Here is a 19,154-nt window from a genome sequence, read left to right as displayed (position 1 = left end):
AGGCATGAAGTGTAGCAGAGCCAATAGCATGTAATAAATATATAATAAACATAGTGAATGGAAAATGGATAGCATCTGATACATTTACAAAATAAAATTAGTATTCAATTAAAGGAATTTGAATCAGTTTGCTCTTTTCTAAATGGAATTTTATAAACCCTTTTAGTTACTTTTAATTAGTAATGATTAAAAAAGAAATAGCTACCTTATAAAATCTCCTAAGTGTGATAAGTATTAGAAATTACCTCTTTTATTATTTTCCTCTTAAGCTTTCTGGTTATTTTATTATTTTTCTCTTTCTACCTTTCCTCCTAAAAAATGAGAAAGCATCTGTATTGTATAACATTTTATAGATGGTGCTAAAGATGTTTGAGTGATAATTGATAAGATTTTATTTTGAAATATTATTTGTTTAATCTCAATTTGTTACATTTTCTTGTGTTTTGTTTTAGAATATTTAGCATATTTTAACCTTTAGCACTGCCATATTACAATGGACATTGGGAGGAAGGAGCAAGCTTTCCAGTAACAGTTTTCATTTGCTTTGCTTACTACCTGCTTATCTTTTTTGAATCTCACTTTTAAAAATTAAAATGTACTTTCTCATTTCTTTCCTGAGTCTCATTTATATTCTTGTTTCTACCATGCTTGCAGTCATTTTCTTACTCTACCTCGCTCCAGATACAGTCAGACCATTGAACATCATCACAGGGATGGCAGGTATATTTTTCTTACAATTGAGTCTGTTCGTAGAATTGCATGTGCCTATCTATTGATATGATATAACTCACTTCTATTTTTGTTTTTTATATATACATATATGGTTATTGATGAAACATAGAAGTATTATCCTTATAAAATAGTAGAAAATAAAGCATATATAAACACTTTAATTGTGTTAGGATGTCAAAAATATAGCTTCCCTTAATGGGCTAGGATCATCTCTTTGATGATTCTAAAAGTTTAACTCACCAGAAGTTACATTTGACTCTTATTACGTACAAAAGTAGAATAACAGTATTATTAAAAATTAATTGCATTTGACAGCTCACCTTCCTCTGCAGCACTAGTTGATAATTAGATATTTAGGTAACACTAGTTGATTGGTACATATCTTAACAACCCACTTCCCCCACCTCCCTCCGCAGTCAGTCCTTGAAAGTGCTTAGGTTGGGCTGAGGTTTATGAGGGTAAACTCAGGTTTATGGTTACCTTGTCAAAGGTGGCTGTGATCTACTCGTTGGTTATAGTAGATGAACCCAGATCCCTGGAGAATACTGGGTCTGTCTACCCAGACCCAGTATTTCTAGTCTACCACCATTCTCCTTGTACTGAAGAGAAATATAAATTACCTGGCATTTAACAGAAAGGAAGATTAGCTTTCTAGTTAATCCTAGAAGGAAATCGAGTGGGGAAAGAAGGTCTGTAAAGCTTGCAGTTTCTCAAGGCTAAACGTAGCTTTAGGGATTTGAGCCAGTTCAGTGACAACATTTTTAGGCCCGGTAGGCAGAGAAAACGGCAATAATAATGTGGTTGTGGATTCAGCTGTATAGATACGGAATTATGTGCTGGACTCACTCTGACTATGGTTTCAAAGTGATTTGGGTTATGTGTGACCACTTTTATCCTATTAGTTTAGTTAATTAAGAGTTGATAATGAAAGAGCTTAGAAAAAAATAATTGAAACTAATGGGTAAATTCCTAAGGATTGAATTCATTTAGACAAATGTGGAAGGAAACATAGAGATATCATCAATAATAAATTCCTAATAATTCAAATTTTGTGATGTCTTTCAGTAAATGTAATTGAAATTTAGTGCCTTCCAGTTTATTATATGATAGTGGTTATTGCTATATTTTATTTTCTTTTACATTTCTCAGTCTCTTTTTCTGTTATTTTGCTTCAATACTAAATAATTTTTACTTTGTTGTTGTTAATGACTTTTATTTTTATTATTGCTGTATATTACATTCAGACTATTTTTTGGTTGCAATGATCATACATTTATCTTACAGAAATGTGAAAAGCAGTTTTATAATTTATAATTGGGCAAAAAACAGTTTTATAATCCTTATAATCGGGCAAGACCTTTCTTAAGGTGGGTGGTGTGAATGAGACATTACTGATTATAGGCTTATTCTTCTTACACTGGTATCTTTCCAGTTAAATATAAATTAAGATCATGAACCACATTAGTTTTTTATACTCTGTATTTTTCTTAATTATCAATAAGTAGCTTATCTGCTTCATATCATTTATTCTTTCAGTAACCCAACATAGATAGAACCAGTTCTTTATCAGCTCTAGGTTGGTTATCAATTTCATATACTTACTCAAATTCTCAGTCTCAGCCTAGCTGGCCTATTTTGATAGAGAGATTTCTGAATTGTCTTTTGTGCCATAATTTAGTTTATATTCAGGAAACACAATATCATTGATGTTTATATTAAAGTAATACAAGGTTAGAAAAATCAGTTTTAGAAAACAAGTTATCAAATAACTTACTATAAGATTTGCTGTCACTTAAATAATTCAAATCTGTGAGTCTAGTGTATACCTACGCCGGAAAAGTTGGATAGATTTTGTGAGAATGCAGTCTTTAGTTGCTTTTAAAAATATTATCTTTTATCGTTATTACTTTGACACATACAAAAGAATGTGTGCATGTTTCAAAGCATAGTAATAAAATAAGCATTTATGAATCTACTACCCGAACCAAGAACCAGAATGTATGGTTGGTTATACTCCTTGCATCTACCTATAGGCTCCTTGCCTATTGTATTCGTATGCCTCTTCCAAAGATGTAGTAAATGCTGTACTGAACATTCAGCTTAATATTTCCTTCCTTTTTTTTTTTAAATTTTTTTTTAAAGTGACTTTGATCATTTATTTCACTCTGCTAACTTTCTGAGTTACTCAGTCCCTCTGACTACCACTTAAATCCACTATGAGATTCTGGGGATTGTTGAAAATGTAAAAACTCTTCTAGTCACCTATCCCTTCTTCTTTATTACCGTAACATTCCATGCTTCTTGTTTAACCCCTGAACCTTTGTAGGTAATACAACTGAACACAATCACCCATTTCCCTTACACATTGATATCATCTGTTGACCTCTTGGTTATGCTATTTTATGCATGTGGCTTTAGTTTTCCTCTTTATCACAATTTCTGCCATGAGCCTGAGTGCTGTTAGCATTCACCTGAATGATCTATTCAGCACCCACTCACTTCCTTGACCATCTCAAATTGGAGGTAGTGAACTTTACCCCCAGTTCTACTTCACTCAGTCACTCCCATGGCCATGCTCTGAATATTATCGTCCCTTGAAATTGTTCTACCTTTGAAATCTTTTTAATTTTTAAAAAAAGTTTAATATTTTATATAATTTTTAAAGGTTACTTTCCATTTACAATTGATGCAAAATACTTCACTCTTGGACAAGAACTACACATGGTTCCTTCTTATTCTTTCATTGAGTTACTTTTAACTCACTGGTTCTTTTATCTCAATAGACAACTCCGCTCTCTTTACCCATTTACCTTTCCCAATTAGTCTCCACTTTTCTTTACTTACTTACATATCCAGAGGTTGAATCCATTCGCAGAAATATCCTCAGTTCCCTTGCTACATTGTTCTGCTTTTACCTATTTGACAAAGTCCAAATGTGGATCAATCTCTGTCTCTTGCCAAATGGTTTTTTATCTAAATTACCCAAGTTCTCCCTAACTACCTACTTGAGAAAAAAATAACTGAACATTTAAAGGAAAAGTGACCTCTTTATTGAGGATTGTGGAAAGAATAAAAAGAAATTGGCACCAACTTTCTAAGTATCCAGTTTCCTGGTCTAGATTTCAAAGTGGCATTAACTATCATGGTCTGGGAATTCCTCTTCTGTGAATAAATATATGTTAATAGTTCCAAGTAGACCATAGTTTGGCTGTATGAAATCTGGAATTTTCTGAATGGAATAAATGTAGTAAACTCAACATGGCATCTCCAATATGTGAAGAATCAGAACAATTGGTCTCTCTGTTTCATGTTTGTAAAATGAAATATTATGAGTGCTTTCTCTTTGGAACAGATGAAGAGAAGCTTAAATAATGTTTGCTAAACTTCTTTTATATTACTTCAGGAAACAAATATTTAACTAATATTAAGAATCAAAACTTTTTTTTCTTCTGAACAGGTTATGCTGACCAGTGCAAAATTACCTCTGATCATTGTGTATTTTAAAACACATTTCAACATTTAAACAAACATATTTAGAATGGATATCAGGTTACCTTTTATTGATTTCCCTTTAAGACATATCCTTTATTTCAATAAATATATCTTTTATATTTTAAAATTTACCCCCAACCCTACTTTTCCTCCTAGTAATTATCTTTACTTAAAGCTATACATAGCATATTAAGGAATCACTGACATTGCTGGTGGACAACGTGGCAACTTTTACATAAAAATGTGATGGAGGAGATGACAACTAGGCTATATCTTAAAGGAAGAATTAGAATTATTTAGGGGGAGGTAAGGTAGGATGTTGGTGGAATTTTCAAGAAATATATGAGCAAAGTTACTAAAGTAATAAACACCGTGTTTTAGTGCTGTTGGAGCATTAGCCACAAGGCAGGGAATAGCAATAAATGAATCTGGAATGATAGAGATGGTCCCGATTATGAATAATCTTGTATACTCTGTTAAGGAACTTAGGTCTAAGACTGTATGTGATAGAGGTACTTTGAAGAGTTTTAGTTTGGGGATGGCTATAATACATTTATTCACTCTAGAATAATTACTCTAGAGACTCTGTGGGTGGTTGATTTGAGAGAAAAGGACATGGAAAAGAAAAGCACATACCGAAGTATTTGCCTTGTTCTAGGAGAGCAGAAACTCTTTGAGGGCCCAAACTAAGTAAGGTAGTGGATGGAGAGATAGAAGATGAGAGTTAATCAATTAAAATCAATAATACTTGGTAAACAATGGGATTTGGATGTTGAGGGGGAACCATGAGTCAAGAAACGCTCCTAGTCTTACAGCTTGGGTAACTGGGTGCCTGTGGTACCTTAGCAAAGATGGGGGGAATTGTTAGGAGAGGAATCAGTTTCGGTGAGAGACAAGTTCAGTTTTGGAATTATTGAGAGGGCTAAGAGGAAACCTCTAGCAAGGAGTAAAATAAATAATTTTCAAGCTTAAAGAAGTAGTTTAGTCTATGTAGAGCAATTTGCGAGTAAATTTACTACTAGTGGGGAGTAGCCACAAAATGAAAATGAAATCAACCAGAAAGACTACCCATGAAATGAGAGCCAAGGAGTTTTCCTCTGCCATGGGAAACATTAACATTTAAGTGGTAGACGAAGGAAGAGAAATTTCTGAAGGACATAGTGAAGGAAGAATGAGAAAAGTAAGAAGAATAGAGCTAAAAAATTAGAGAGTTTTAAGAAGGAAGAAATAATGTCAGCAATAAAAATAATAAATGAAAAATGCCCATTGATTTGTCAAGGGAGAAGTCATTGGTGACTTCCACTGATGATTTTGGAAGGGTAGTGAGGGAAGAAAGGCAGAATTCAGTGGCCTGAGGCATGACTGGGAGATAAGAAAATAAATACACCAAAAGAGTGTGGAGGAGAAGTATTAGATAGGGGTATGTGATACCAGAGTAGGTTTCTTATTCTTATAGAATAAGAAATATACCCTGTGTTGATAGGCTTGGAGGAAAGAATGCTTTAGGAAAAAAAGATAGGTTGAAAACACAGGAAAAAAAGAAGATGACTGGAAGAAAGGTCCTAGAGCAGTAGGTAGGGCTAACCACACAGGTGGAGTTTGTAAACATAAAGAAGCTCTTATTTACCGTTGAGACAGGAGGAAAATAGATGAGAGAGTTGGAACTAAGTAAGTTTTTAAAGGATGTTAAATTGAAGGTAATTTTGTTTGATAACCTCAATTTTGTTGTTGCTGTGATTGAGATTACATGATTGTTTTTGAGACAAATTCCTGAGGATTCCCAGAGGTTGAATACGATGTTTGATTGAAAATGAGAAAGTTTAAATAGTTGTTGGGTAAAAACTGATGGGAACTGATTAAATATAAGTAAAAAGATTTTTGGTGATGCAACCACGGCAAATGTTGGAAACCATGAATTTGTAATGTGCCAACCTGTATGAATGTATGCTTTGCTTAAGCAATACCCAGTTGCCTAGATGTTGAAGAATCAGATTATGGCATTGAACCAATTTTAGGGCTTTGATGAATGTTTGGAAGATTTGGTATAAAAGGGAATCTGAGTGTTTTTATAGGAGGGGTTCAGATGATCAGTCACAGAGTCTAGGATGAGAAGGCTGGAAGAAAAGCAAAGAGGGTGCTATATACTGGCAGGAATTGGTTGGACCAAGGAACAAAAAGTATCAAATGGAGATCAAGTAAGTTGGGAGTGAGATTATAAAACACCTGACAGAAATAATGATTGTCATCAGTTTGAGATATTGGAGTTTAATATTTCTGAGTTTAAATAGTTTCATTGGATTCTAAGATCCACAGTGTTTCCCTAGGAGGGAGCGCTGATGCAGGAAAAAAGTGACAATTATTGAAGTCTTGAAGATCCAAGAGTTGTGGTTCAAGATTATCGAACAGTTTTCTGCATGTGCATTGAAATCTCCTGGCATTACCATAGGAATTACGGTAAAGAAGACGGCTGACACCCAATTCCTCAAATTATCAATGACTAAGGGATAGTGATTGGAAGTTGGATAGATATTAGCAACCTGAATTAATAATGGATCTTATAGCCAAGGGGCATGCTTAATAGACATTACAGTGGGAGAGTAATGGCCAGAGTGTCTCTAGGGAACCAATCTCTCCTAAATCCATGGACTTTGAAATGTGAAAGAATAAGTAGCTTCTGCAGGTGAGAGTTACACTGGAAGGAGAGTCTGCAGAGCTGAGCCAAATGTTATTTAAGGTAGGGATATGCAGAAACCATTCTGCAGAATGGTTGATGACGTAAGGAAGTTAGTTAACAGTGGATAAGGATTCTTGAAAATATAGCTAAGAGAATCAGAGAAGATTAAAATGGTACAGAAGAGAGTACAAGAAATGAAGAATTTAGAGAGAAGATATCAGGGGGCAATTGGGCTTGCCCTTTACTTGATACTAAGATTTACAGAGATAAGATGCTTAAATGGAAGTGATATACCTCAACTATCCTAAATTTATCCTAAGTTGTTTTGGTGCCAGAATTGGAAGTTGTTTGGTGCCAGAACTGAGTTGGTTCTGGGAAAGGTCTGACCTGAGGCTAGAGTAGTGCTGAGGGATGCCATAGCGTTTGAAGAGAGGCAGTGAATGGTCTTTTCTTAAGGTATTTGGGGACATGACTAGGACCCTAATTAGAGAAAGGTTTCTGACAAAAACTAGTGGAGTCACAGGAGGATGAGATTCCTGTGTGGAATGTAGAATGTTTTCCTGTAGATGCCCTATCTGAGAAGTATACTGAAAGCCCTTAGTGAATGGGATCAAATCTAAGTAATTCACACTGCCTGAGCTACCCCTCCCCTTTTTGCCTTAATTTCTTTGCATTGTTACAAACCTCCTTTCCTCTTAGAAGCATTTTCTTCTCCATCACAAGTAATCTATTTGTGTTTCTGACTGTACGCTTTCTTAATTTCTCTGGAATTTTCCTCCATTCATTATTTCTTGTTTCTCTTACATTTCAATCTCTCTTACTTTTCTAATTTGTTTTTCCTCAAATTGTTGTTACGGAGGACTGTTGAAATCTCCTTAATAATACCTTCTTTCTATTCTGCCACACCTTCAAGCTCCCTTGAGAATGATCAATTTCTCTCTCTTACTTAGGTCATGTTTCTTGACTATGTATTTTTACATATGCTTTCTCCACTCCTTCATCAGCTCCTAAGCTTTAACCCTCCGCAGTCTGACCTCTGCTTCCAGCACTTTATTTTAAATGATTTTCTCCACGGTTCTTATTTGCTGTATCTTTTTACACATATTTATCCTTGTTATGTCCTTGCATCTGCCATTATTAACCACTTCTCTTTTTAGCCTCTCTAATGAATAGTGGAATATTAATATAATACAGTGACTTCTCAAACTGTTTGATTATCTGACTGACATCTGTACAAGAATATTCTTGCAACGCTTCACAAATTTAAGTCCAAACCTGAAGTTACTCTCGTTCTTCCCAAGAATTCTTCTATTTCCGTTAATAGATCATCCTTTCATTTTGGAGGCTGGGAATTTCAGGCTCTTTCCTTGGTTTATTCATGTCTTTCATTTAATTCATATGGTGATTTGCCAAACGTTATATAGAGGAAAAAAAAAAAAAATCCCTGGTCAAAGAGTTAACAGGCTTTAGAACCAAGAAAGCACAATTCAAATTCCAGCTCAAAAAATATCTAATTGTGTGACTTTGACCAAGTTTCTGTGAGCCTTAGTTTGCTTATTTCTAAAATGAGAGAGATTGAATTATACAATTTCTGAGATTCCTTCTAACCTTAAAATTCTGTTTGTATAATTCTGTATATTGTATATTTTGTACATTGTGATTTATGTTTGTCATCCATACCTTCTTCTGTTTCCAAACTTTTACTACACATCAGCCTTTTCCTACTCTAATTCATTCCATACACTACTGCTGAAGTCAGCTTCTTAATTCATTACTTAAAAAGTACCTTTGTTCAGAACTCTTTGGTCACTCTCATTGAAAATTAAACCCTGTCTTAACCTCTTAACTAGATGTTTAAGATCTCTATAAACTGACTCCAAGCTAATTTTCTAACATTTTACCACATTCTACTTTCTGTTATTTCTACTATTTCCATTTGACTCTTTTTCTCCCCTCCAACCAGATTTATTAACCATAACAAAATTCTATATACAAAGTGATCTAGACCTGTTGCTTCAAAACAAGATCTTTTCTTACTAACATTTTGATAGGTCAGTCCATACAATGTCAAAAAGTGCTTACTCTAAAATTAATAGAAAAATGTCCAATGCATATTAAATGAATGACCTAACTATTGAAACTCTAATAACTCTTTAAGATAATTAACATAGGTAGACTGTAGTCCCTATCACAGGCTTCTGGAGAACTGACATGAGACGTCAGAAGGCCATTTTGTGCAATGCCACTGTGATGCCTTTGTGTTTCTGGATCATGATGTTCCCATTGTCTGATTCTAGACACAACACAGGAATATCAGTGGGGTCAGAGGTTAGCTTAGCTGCTTGCTGGGCTAGAACAGATATCACCCAAGCCTGCTCATCAGACCGGGTCCCACGGCAGCCCAGGTTAAGTCCCTGTGAATCTGTGACCAGGGCTCCATCAATGGATGGATTCTTCACTGTGTCCTCCAAGTGCTACTCGGAAGTCGTCTTCATCCCACCCACTGTGTGCCAGGCCCAGGACCACACAGCACATGGCGTCCTTCTTCACCACTGGCCTCCCATTTGACTCTTTTTTACGGTTGCCGTCTATCTGCTGATATTTCTTCAGCTTTTCATGCAGGAGATATTGTCCATCCTTTCTAAGATAGTCTTTAACATGCGAATCATATAATATTTTAAATTCCCTTCCTGATAGTCCCAACATGTGTCCTAGCTGAGTCTGACTCTGTTGATTGCTTTGTCTCTTGACAGTGGGCCTTATCTTTCTTGCTTTTTGGTGTTTCTAGTAATTTTGGCTGTTAGACATCATGTCATCATTAGTGACTGAGGCAGATAGCATTTGTGCCTGAAAATGTGCATACCTTTTGTTCTGTGTGTATGTATGTGTATTTAGGAGGGGATTAATCAGTCCTCTGACTACTACCTCTATGTGATTTGAACTGACATTATGAAGTAACAGCTAGGGGCAGCAGGCAGCAGTGTATATGAGGAGTTTCCACTATCCATGTAAAACTAGCAAACAAAAGAAATGCTAGTGAATTGTTCAAAGTTGACCAATGAAACTTTTGAACATGGCACTCAGATATTCTAGAGTGAGGAATATACCTAATCACATTTACTCATGTCATACAATAGCAATGCATAATTTGGTTCTTTAGAGATACATCTTTAAGATGTTTGTTATTTTATGGAATCTTTGAGAACCTGGGAAGGGAAAACATACTATCAGTGCTTTAGTGAGATAACTTGAATTTCTTACAGTTAACAAAATGGTATTATACTTCAACATCCACTGAAAATGGAAACTATTTAGTAAAATAAGAATTTTATAGATAGAAGGTGATAATTATATCATCTCTCAGGATTTTGAAAAAACATATATATATATATATTTTTTTGCGATACGCGGGCCGCTCACTGTTGTGGCCCCTCCCATTGCGGAGCACAGGCTCCGGACGCGCAGGCTCAGTGGCCATGGCTCACGGGCCCAGCCGCTCCACGGCATGTGGGATCTTCCCGGGCCGGGGTACGGACCCGTGTCCCCTGCATCGGCAGGCGGACTCTCAACCACTGTGCCACCAGGGAAGCCCCCAAAAAACATATTTTAAAGATGTATTAATTTGCTGTAGTTGCTGAGTAAATAATCTTGCTTATTTGTTTTGTTTCTGCTATTTTTGAAGTAAAAATGAAATAACATTGAGAATTATAACTACTATAGCTGCTATAACTACTAATAAAATACTCAAAATATCCTCAAGGTATTTATACTTTACATGTTTCTGTGTGTACATGTCTACTAATACAATATATCTTTATTGTTCTGGACAAAATTGGGGTAATCTTTTCTTCTTGCTGTTTCCAACATTGACTATTTTTTAGAAAATACTTCTATAGATAAGGGAACACTTTACTTCTCTTTTTGTTGATAAAATAGGGTTAGAGAAATAGTAACATGTTTTTCTACATTAAAAGTGTTTGTTTTCTCTCATCAATATGTGTATTATTACCATTTTCACATGTTAGATTGTTATTAACTTGGCTGACCCTAGATATTGCTGTTATTTTTGAATAAAATCATTTACTTTTAACTAACATACAGAATTTAATGTTTAACTGAACAGAAATGTTCTGTAAAAAAAAAAATGCTATCATGCCCAAGGAAAATTAATCTATCTTCCTCCAAAATAATAAAATATTACTCTTCATACACATGGTAAATGAGTATTTCTGAATATGTACTTATTACCATGGTATTTTGTGTACTTGCAATTCTCTTAACTTTGGAAGCAATGCTAAAATAATATAGAGTTTTTAAAAAGTTAAACTGTCCCTTGCACAATATGATGAGCATGAAAATTATAGAGTTGAATCATATAATTGCTTTAAATTACTTGATATGTTATACAAATATATAACATATATTAATTACCCTAAAATATCTCATTTTAAAATTCTGTAATATATTTATTTCTTCAATTATGCAGCTAATGCTCAGAAAATCTCTAAACATTGAAGGTGTTTTATCAAAAGCATAATGCTGCTGCTGTTAATCAGCTTACTATATTACATAATATAGATGTAGGGAAGTCATTTCTTGCCCCAAACATGAGATTATACTTCTTGTCCTTCAGAGATACATCCAAATTTATTTTTAAGATTTCAGCTTTATAAAGAAATAATTTCTTTATAAAAAAGAAAAAATAGTAATTCCTAAGTAGCTTTACTTTTTACAAGTCTATTTTTAAAAAAACCCTATTACATTTACTTATCTTTACAGTATAAATGCAAAATAAGCCTGTCTGATTTAACATAGACTCTAAAGTCTGAGTTACATTCTAGGACAATTTTCATTGATATCTGAATAATACTTTGAAGCACTGTGATGTTTGTTTTTCATTTTTTTAGTATTCTTCTATTGTATTTAGAGAGATAGTCTACACTGAGCTTATGTTGATCTGGAGTTGTATCATTGCAATGGTTGTATATAAGTGAAAGAAAATGCTCACTGGCCTATTCTTTTCTGTTACACTGCGTAACTCCCATGTACTTTGAGACTAGGAGAAGTAAGTAGCAAAGGTGATGAAATAAGTAGGAAGCTGTGCCAGATACCTGGAAATTAAAAAATCTTTCAAAGGCGACTATACGAGAGGAAAAATGATTAAAAACGTACAACTTCACTTGATGATTATAAAATGATTTTTCCCTTAGAAATCCTCATCAAATCTGCATGTACTATCATATGCTTTTAAAGCTGGGTTGTTACAATACTGGGTCTTGTTTCAATAGTGTCAGTCAATATAATTCAAAAAGAGTCATGTACCACAATGTTTATTGCAGCTCTATTTACAATAGCCAGGACATGGAAGCAACCTAAGTGTCCCTTGACAGGTGAATGGATAAAGAAGATGTGGCACATATATACAATGGAGTATTACTCAGCCATAAAGAGAAACTAAATTGAGTTATTTGTAGTGAGGTGGATGGACCTAGAGTCTGTCATACAGAGTGAAGTAAGTCAGAAACAAATACCGTATGCTAACACATATATATGGAATCTAAAAAGAAAAAAAAATGGTTCTGAAGAACCTAGGGGCAGGGCAGGAATAAAGACACAGACATAGAGAATGGACTTGAGGACACGGGGAGGGGGAAGGGTAAGCTGGGACAAAGTGAGAGAGTGACATGGACATGTATACACTACCAAATGTAAAATAGATAGCTAGTGGGAAGCAGCTGCATAGCACAGGGAGATCAGCTCAGTGCTTTGTGACCACCTATAGGGCTGGGATTCGGAGGGTGGGAGGGAGACGCAAGAGGGAGGAGATATGGAGATATATGTATATGTATAGCTGATTCACTTTGTTATAAAGCAGAAGCTAACACACCATTGTAAAGCAATTATACTCCAGTAAAGATGTTAAAAAAAAAAAAAAAAGATGTTGTGAAGACACAGGGAGAAGACAGCCATGTACCAGCCGAGGAGAGAAGTTTCAGGAGAAACCAACCCTGCCAACTACTTGATCTGGAACTTCCAGGCTCCAGAGCTGTAAGAAAATAAATTCTGTGGTTTAAAAAAATATGAATTAGCTCTATTTGTGGAGTATCCTCTGCAAATGCTTGCAGTTTGGAATAGCAGCCACTAAATAAGCAGAGATATAATCTGTATCTATCCAGGTAAATGGCACATACAAACTCTGAACTATTATAAACATATGTATCAGAAAATGTAAACTATTTAAGAATAGAATTCTGACAGATATTAAATCACTTTTAAAAGGCAACCAAATTATTTACCTAAGAAAGATTTAAATATACAGGTCAGTGTTTCCTAACTTGTACATGGCTTGATTTTGTCAGTCTTGTAAAAGCTGTTTACCCTTTTTAGAATAATATTTTGAAATACGTAAGGTAAAATAAAGTAAATAAGTAGGATCACAAAGGAAACTATTTACATTGAAATATAGACCCCAAATTCAGAAACCCAGGTAAACACTTAAATATTTTATGCCTTGCAAATGGTTATCTATTATTTCCCATGCCTCAGTTGCTACTATTCAAAATTAATTATTTATAAGTTCTTACCTTAAAATTAAAACTCACTAAGAATTTAGGTGGAAGTTGGCAAGTTTTATATCTCAGTCCCTTAAAGAACCTGCTATGAAGCTGGGTATTATATATGAGACTTGGGCATTGCTGCTTTCAATTTTCTCAGCAATAATCTTAGTTCTCACCTAGTAAGAGCTTTTCTTACCCAACTGTGGGAGCAGGAGCCTATCTTGACCTTCTACTGTGTTATCAAAGTTTAAAATATGATAGCTTTCACCTCCTCTTAACTGTGGTGGAACATTTCAGTAAAATTCTACCTTCTACTGTGGTTCTTGTCATGTTTCACTTATTAAACAATATTCATTTCACACTATGGAAATCATATAATTCATATTATTGATGAATATGGAAAGAAAAATATAAGCAAAATTTAAAACATTGATTATAATCTTCAAACAACGTTTTCACTGAAGAGATTTTTTTTAAGGTATATTTCCTAAAGAGTGACCTGTTTGCTTTAAAAATAATAGTATCCTTTCAAGGACATAGAACTTAGCAACACATTTGAAATAATTCTCTGGATTTCACTCACGATTATATATTTCAATTATTAAAATATAGTGTCAAAGAAGTGTAAGTGTATATCCTGATATTTCACGTTCCACTTGGAAAAAGTACTCGGTGGAATCAGAATAAATCAAATTTTGCATAAACAAGTGAAATATTAGCTTAATTTTCTGTTGGGATAGTCATAGATATTCCAGAAAGTTGTGTTACTACATGTTATATAATGAAATAAGTTTATTACTAATTTAAGATAATAGGAAATATGAAAATAATGTAAAGATTGGTACTTTCCAAAAATAGGTTTTAAGGAATCTAAGGTATATACATCCCTTTGATTCTGGTTACCTATTGTGTTGAATATATACAAAGATATGTACACCAACAACATTTAACAAATATTGAGCATATTTATTTCTTTTTTTTTTTTTTGCGGTACGCGGGCCTCTCACTGTTGTGGCCTCTCCCGTTGCGGAGCACAGGCTCCGGACGCACAGGCTCAGCAGCCATGGCTCATGGGCCCAGCCGCTCCGCGGCATGTGGGATCTTCCCAGATTGGGGCACGAACCCGTGTCCCCTGCATCAGCAGGCAGACTCTCAACCACTGCGCCACCAGGGAAGCCCTCTTTTTTTTTTTTTTATAAATTTATTTATTTATTTTGGGCTGCATTGGGTCTTTGTTGCTGTGCATGGGCTTTCTCTAGTTGCAGTGAGCGGAGGCTACTCTTTGTTGTACTGCGCGGACTCTAGGCACGTGGGCTTCAGTAGTTGTGGCATGCGGGCTCAATAGTTGTGGCTCGCGAGCTCTAGAGCACAGGCTCAGTAGTTGTGGTGCATGGGCCTATTTGCTCCGCGGCATGTGGGATCTTCCTGGCCCAGGGATCAAACCTGTATCCCCTACATTTGCAGGCAGATTCTTAACCACTGTGCCATGAGGGAAGTCCTGAGCATATTTATTTCTAAAGAGGAGTGTTCTCTCTAAAATAGTTTTTCAGGAACAAAAATAGAATTATGATTTCTTACACTATCAGGTTGCCTTTTCATTTCTCTCTTTGACTAGTAATTGAATATTGTATATGTATTTACATTTAATCTCAGCTTCTTTTCACATATTCTGGATACACTTATAAAAAAACTAAATTTTTAAGAAATCAATCATAGTACATGGACTTAAAAAGAGTTTAAAAATTATTTGCCTTATATGTTACCCTATGAACTGAAAGTGTAAGATAATCACAAGGTAACGTTGTAGAGTAAATCTAGTATCCAGTTCCTGAAGTCATCTAATCTAATGCCTACTGGTCCAATATGCCACGTAATTACTTACATTTGGGAAATTGTGTCATTTCTTTTCTTATTTTTCTTTAATTGCTTGCATTTTTCATTAACAAAAATAAGATTGAGAGAATTTATAGGTAAAGTGGAAGTCCTTAATACATTAATCTTGAGGGAGACTACTGCTTTCTTTAGTGTCTATAATATATAAACATTTCCATTGCTGGTTACAACTACGTGTGGGGGTAATAGTTTCATTTGAAGTATACTTTGGAGTATATGTTACTTTGGAGTTCTAGAGCCAAAGCTAGTGTTTTGGGGGTTGTTCCATAGATAGTGGGGCTGGCGTTAGGAGACATTTACTGATTACATGTTAGATGTAAAAGCATTATGCTAGACTCCAGGGATACAAAAATTAGTATTGATAGGTTATTCATTTAAGTCTGTTTTTTTCAAGAAGGATTAGGTTTTGATGTTAGATTTATTTGTGGTCAAATTGTGTGAAATCACATTGTTTCAGAACCATTATTATTTCAATCAATTAATATCCATCCTGAATTGTGTTGGTTGGCATCGCTAAACTGCACTGAGATAAATGGCATAGATTGGTTGATTAACTCTTTTCTATACAGTGATTTTTCTTGTGGACTATGTTTTTTTGTTTGTTTGTTTGTTTTTGCGGTACGCGGGCCTTTCACTGCTGTGGCCTCTCCCGTTGCGGAGTACAGGCTCCGGACGCACAGGGTCAGCGGCCATGGCTCATGGGCCCAGCCGCTCCGCGGCACGTGGGATCTTCCCGGACCGGGGAACGAACCCGTGTCCCCTGCATCGGCAGGTGGACTCTCAACCACTGCGCCACCAGGGAAGCCCTGGACCATGTTTACATATGGCTACAGACTGCAAAGTTGCACAGCTTTCTCGTAACATTTTGATTCTGCTGTTTGAATGTTTAGGTGTATCAATACATGATGATTGTGCTGAAAGCCATTTTATATCTTAGTTGGTATACTAATAAACAGGCTTAGGGACTTGAGAATTAGTGCTTTTATGGTTTTCTTTTCTCTTTTGAAAATGTTAGGAAAAGTCAAAGAATTCTTTTCAAACATTAGAATACTTCACATATTTCACATGTTCCATTTAGAGAATTCATTTTGGAAAACAGTTTTGTTTTGATTATAACTGAGCAACTCCTATTGTCTTCACTGGGAATTGCTATTAAAGGCAGATGTTGGTTCCTTAAAAGTTCTTATGAAGTTTAGTGAGAATTTACTCAGAATACGTTGGGGAAGAGAACTTTTTTTTTCCATACTCAATAATTTTAAACAATTACCTTTTTCAAAATCAGTTTGATACATCATAACAAAATAGCAGAAGGGCACTAAAGATCAACTGAGCTGCTTTTTGACTAACGTTTCAGGGATTGTGAAGCAGCAGATAGACAGCCATATCACAGATCCAGATCAACAGAACAACGGCCTCTCCTAGAGCGGACAGCCACCCGCTCCCGATCCACTGAACGTCCTGATACAAACCTCATGAGGTCGATGCCTTCATTAATGACTGGAAGATCTGCCCCTCCTTCACCTGCCTTATCGAGGTGAAAGATAAATCAATCAGACTAACTTCCCCTTTGCCCCACCAGCACACCATTTTACTTTCCCAGCAGCTAAGTGGTCTCTTCTATCATCCTTGGCTGATCACTAATAACAATCGACACTAACCTTTTCAGTGTAAGCACACTATTTATATTCAGCGGATATAATAGTGTGTGACTACCATTGTAATTTGTTTATTAACTGTCCTGACCTCATTTGTTTTGTGATTTCTCATTTATCAGGAGTCCTGGGTAAATCCCCACATAATGCACCTCATGACTATCATGTTCTCCTACAGAATGAGAAATTGTTTGTGTCCATTAGACATCACTTTTGGAATAATCATCATAATGACAATAAATAAAACTAGATTTTTAGTTTCTTTCTATCAATACTAATACCATGTATTAACCAATATCTTCTTTAGCTGAATTTTGAATTGTTCAGGGTTTTATTTGTAGTCTTGTGAGATAATTTTTAATAAAGGGATATCTAATCTAAGCCTGAGCAAAAATCTCTTAGGATCAAGGGAGGGAGGTTAGTGTTAAGAATTTGAAATCTGGTAGAAAGAAATGTAAGCATTACCTTTCATTTTTTTGAGCTGCAGAATTCTCTTCTTGCTTTCATATGGATAGAATACTGATCTACATTAATAATTCCATGGATTTTACTGTAGGGTTTCGTGTGCATGTATCTGTGTATGTATGCATATTACATAAAAGTATAAACATCTTTTGCTATTTAGATAATCATTCAAATATCCATATTTTGTCCTACTTTCCTAACCTTTTAATCAGCAGCTAAACCTCTTTAAAATTGCACCATACAGCTGTCATATGAACCAAATGTGTTAAAAGTGTTTTAACTCATTCTACTGAAAAATGAATATTAATGATGTATCTTGTAGGTCTCACCCTCGTACTGGGTCTGTCCAAACAAGCCCATCAAGTACTCCAGTGGCAGGACGAAGGGGCCGTCAACTCCCACAACTTCCACCAAAGGGAACATTGGAGAGAAGTAAGTTTTATTTCTATTTGTGTCATATAGGAAATACCCATGGAAGCTAAGGTGAATCAAGATTCTTTTTTACTACCTTTGTGTTAGCTTTCTTCTTTTGTCAGTGGAATATCTTAGCTGCATTTGCTAGCAGTTATATTTATAAATATATTTATAAATATTATATATTTTGCATTTAAATTTTATAATCTTTGCAGGCAAAAATAACCTATCATTATTGCTCTTGCACATTTTTCAAACTTTAATAAATGCGTTTTAAGAAGTAAACTTAATGCTCTTAAGTAAGCAGTTGGGTGATGTTTCTTTGCTACAACTAAGTTTATGTAATTGTTGATAGTTACATAAAGTTTATTAGTAACTAGCCAAATCAATTTTCACACACTGCAAAGGACTGGTTAGCTGATGCACAACAATGGTGATCCTTCTCAAAACTGGAGTACCAGAAAAAGGTAATCATGAATATACAAGAAAGATGCATGTTGTACTGATATTTTTAATACTTTCAAATTTTTGCATAAGAAGCACTATTTGCTTACACACAGATGAACATACTCCCCAGACATCTGTAAATTCTTGGATAAAGGGCCTCTAAAAGCATGGATGATAAAATATAATAATTTTTAATGTCATTTTTTAAAATGGTCCCTTTATTTGGTAACTGGATGTGCTTTACCAAAACAAACAAACCAACAAACACATTTAAGTCACCATTTAACTTTTCTTTAATAGATGATACATTCTGTGCCTTTGGAAATTTCTGTTGTTTTTAACCCCTGTGCTTTGGTTCCCTTTTTTGTTTTGTTATTTTGTTTTTCCTAGACAATGGAGTCAAGGAGATAGAACCTTATGAAGGTCTGTACATAAAGGAGGGTTTGTTTTGTGCTGACAGCCTTTTTAGGGGTTATGTGAGCAAAAATAAACCCAACTGCAATTGATGTCCCTCCACTGTATAGACCTTTATTACAGTAAAATTACTTTGTTTTATGATTCCAGTAAAGTATTTGACTTTTGTCTTACTTGGAAAATATACAAAGGAGTTAAATTTTTTGATTCAATCAAGTAAGAATGCAAAGAATTTAACTTCTTTTAAATCACAAGGTAAAATCTTCTTTTTTAAAAAATTTGCTTTTTAAATAGAATTTGATGTTTTGTGTAAGACTTTAACCAAAGATATCAATTGCAGTCTGTGTTTATGTCATTGAGGATGTACACCTAGTCTAGTTATATTTATCATCATATATTTCATTTTGTATTTAT

General features: G+C 34.8%; 1 protein-coding gene and 1 pseudogene across 1 annotated transcript in view; one reads left to right on the top strand and one right to left on the bottom strand.

Annotated features, from left to right (window-relative positions):
* The window catches only part of RIMS2 (regulating synaptic membrane exocytosis 2), a 359,754-nt gene that overhangs the window by 144,522 nt on the left and 196,078 nt on the right, over positions 1 to 19,154 (top strand). Inside the window, exons 15-17 of the mRNA XM_022584628.3 lie at positions 16,703 to 16,882; positions 17,788 to 17,897; positions 18,717 to 18,749. Coding sequence (XP_022440336.1) covers positions 16,703 to 16,882; positions 17,788 to 17,897; positions 18,717 to 18,749 — 323 coding nt within the window. The remainder of the gene's footprint in view (positions 1 to 16,702; positions 16,883 to 17,787; positions 17,898 to 18,716; positions 18,750 to 19,154) is intronic.
* On the bottom strand, positions 8,860 to 9,393 carry LOC149746929 (ragulator complex protein LAMTOR5 pseudogene; annotated as a pseudogene).

The sequence above is a fragment of the Delphinapterus leucas genome, chromosome 17 (assembly GCF_059928025.1).
Source record: "Delphinapterus leucas isolate spDelLeu-1000000601 "Yukka" chromosome 17, BTC_Dleu_Yukka2, whole genome shotgun sequence".
Taxonomy (NCBI): domain Eukaryota; kingdom Metazoa; phylum Chordata; class Mammalia; order Artiodactyla; family Monodontidae; genus Delphinapterus; species Delphinapterus leucas.
This window is presented reverse-complemented; position numbering and strand designations above follow the sequence as displayed.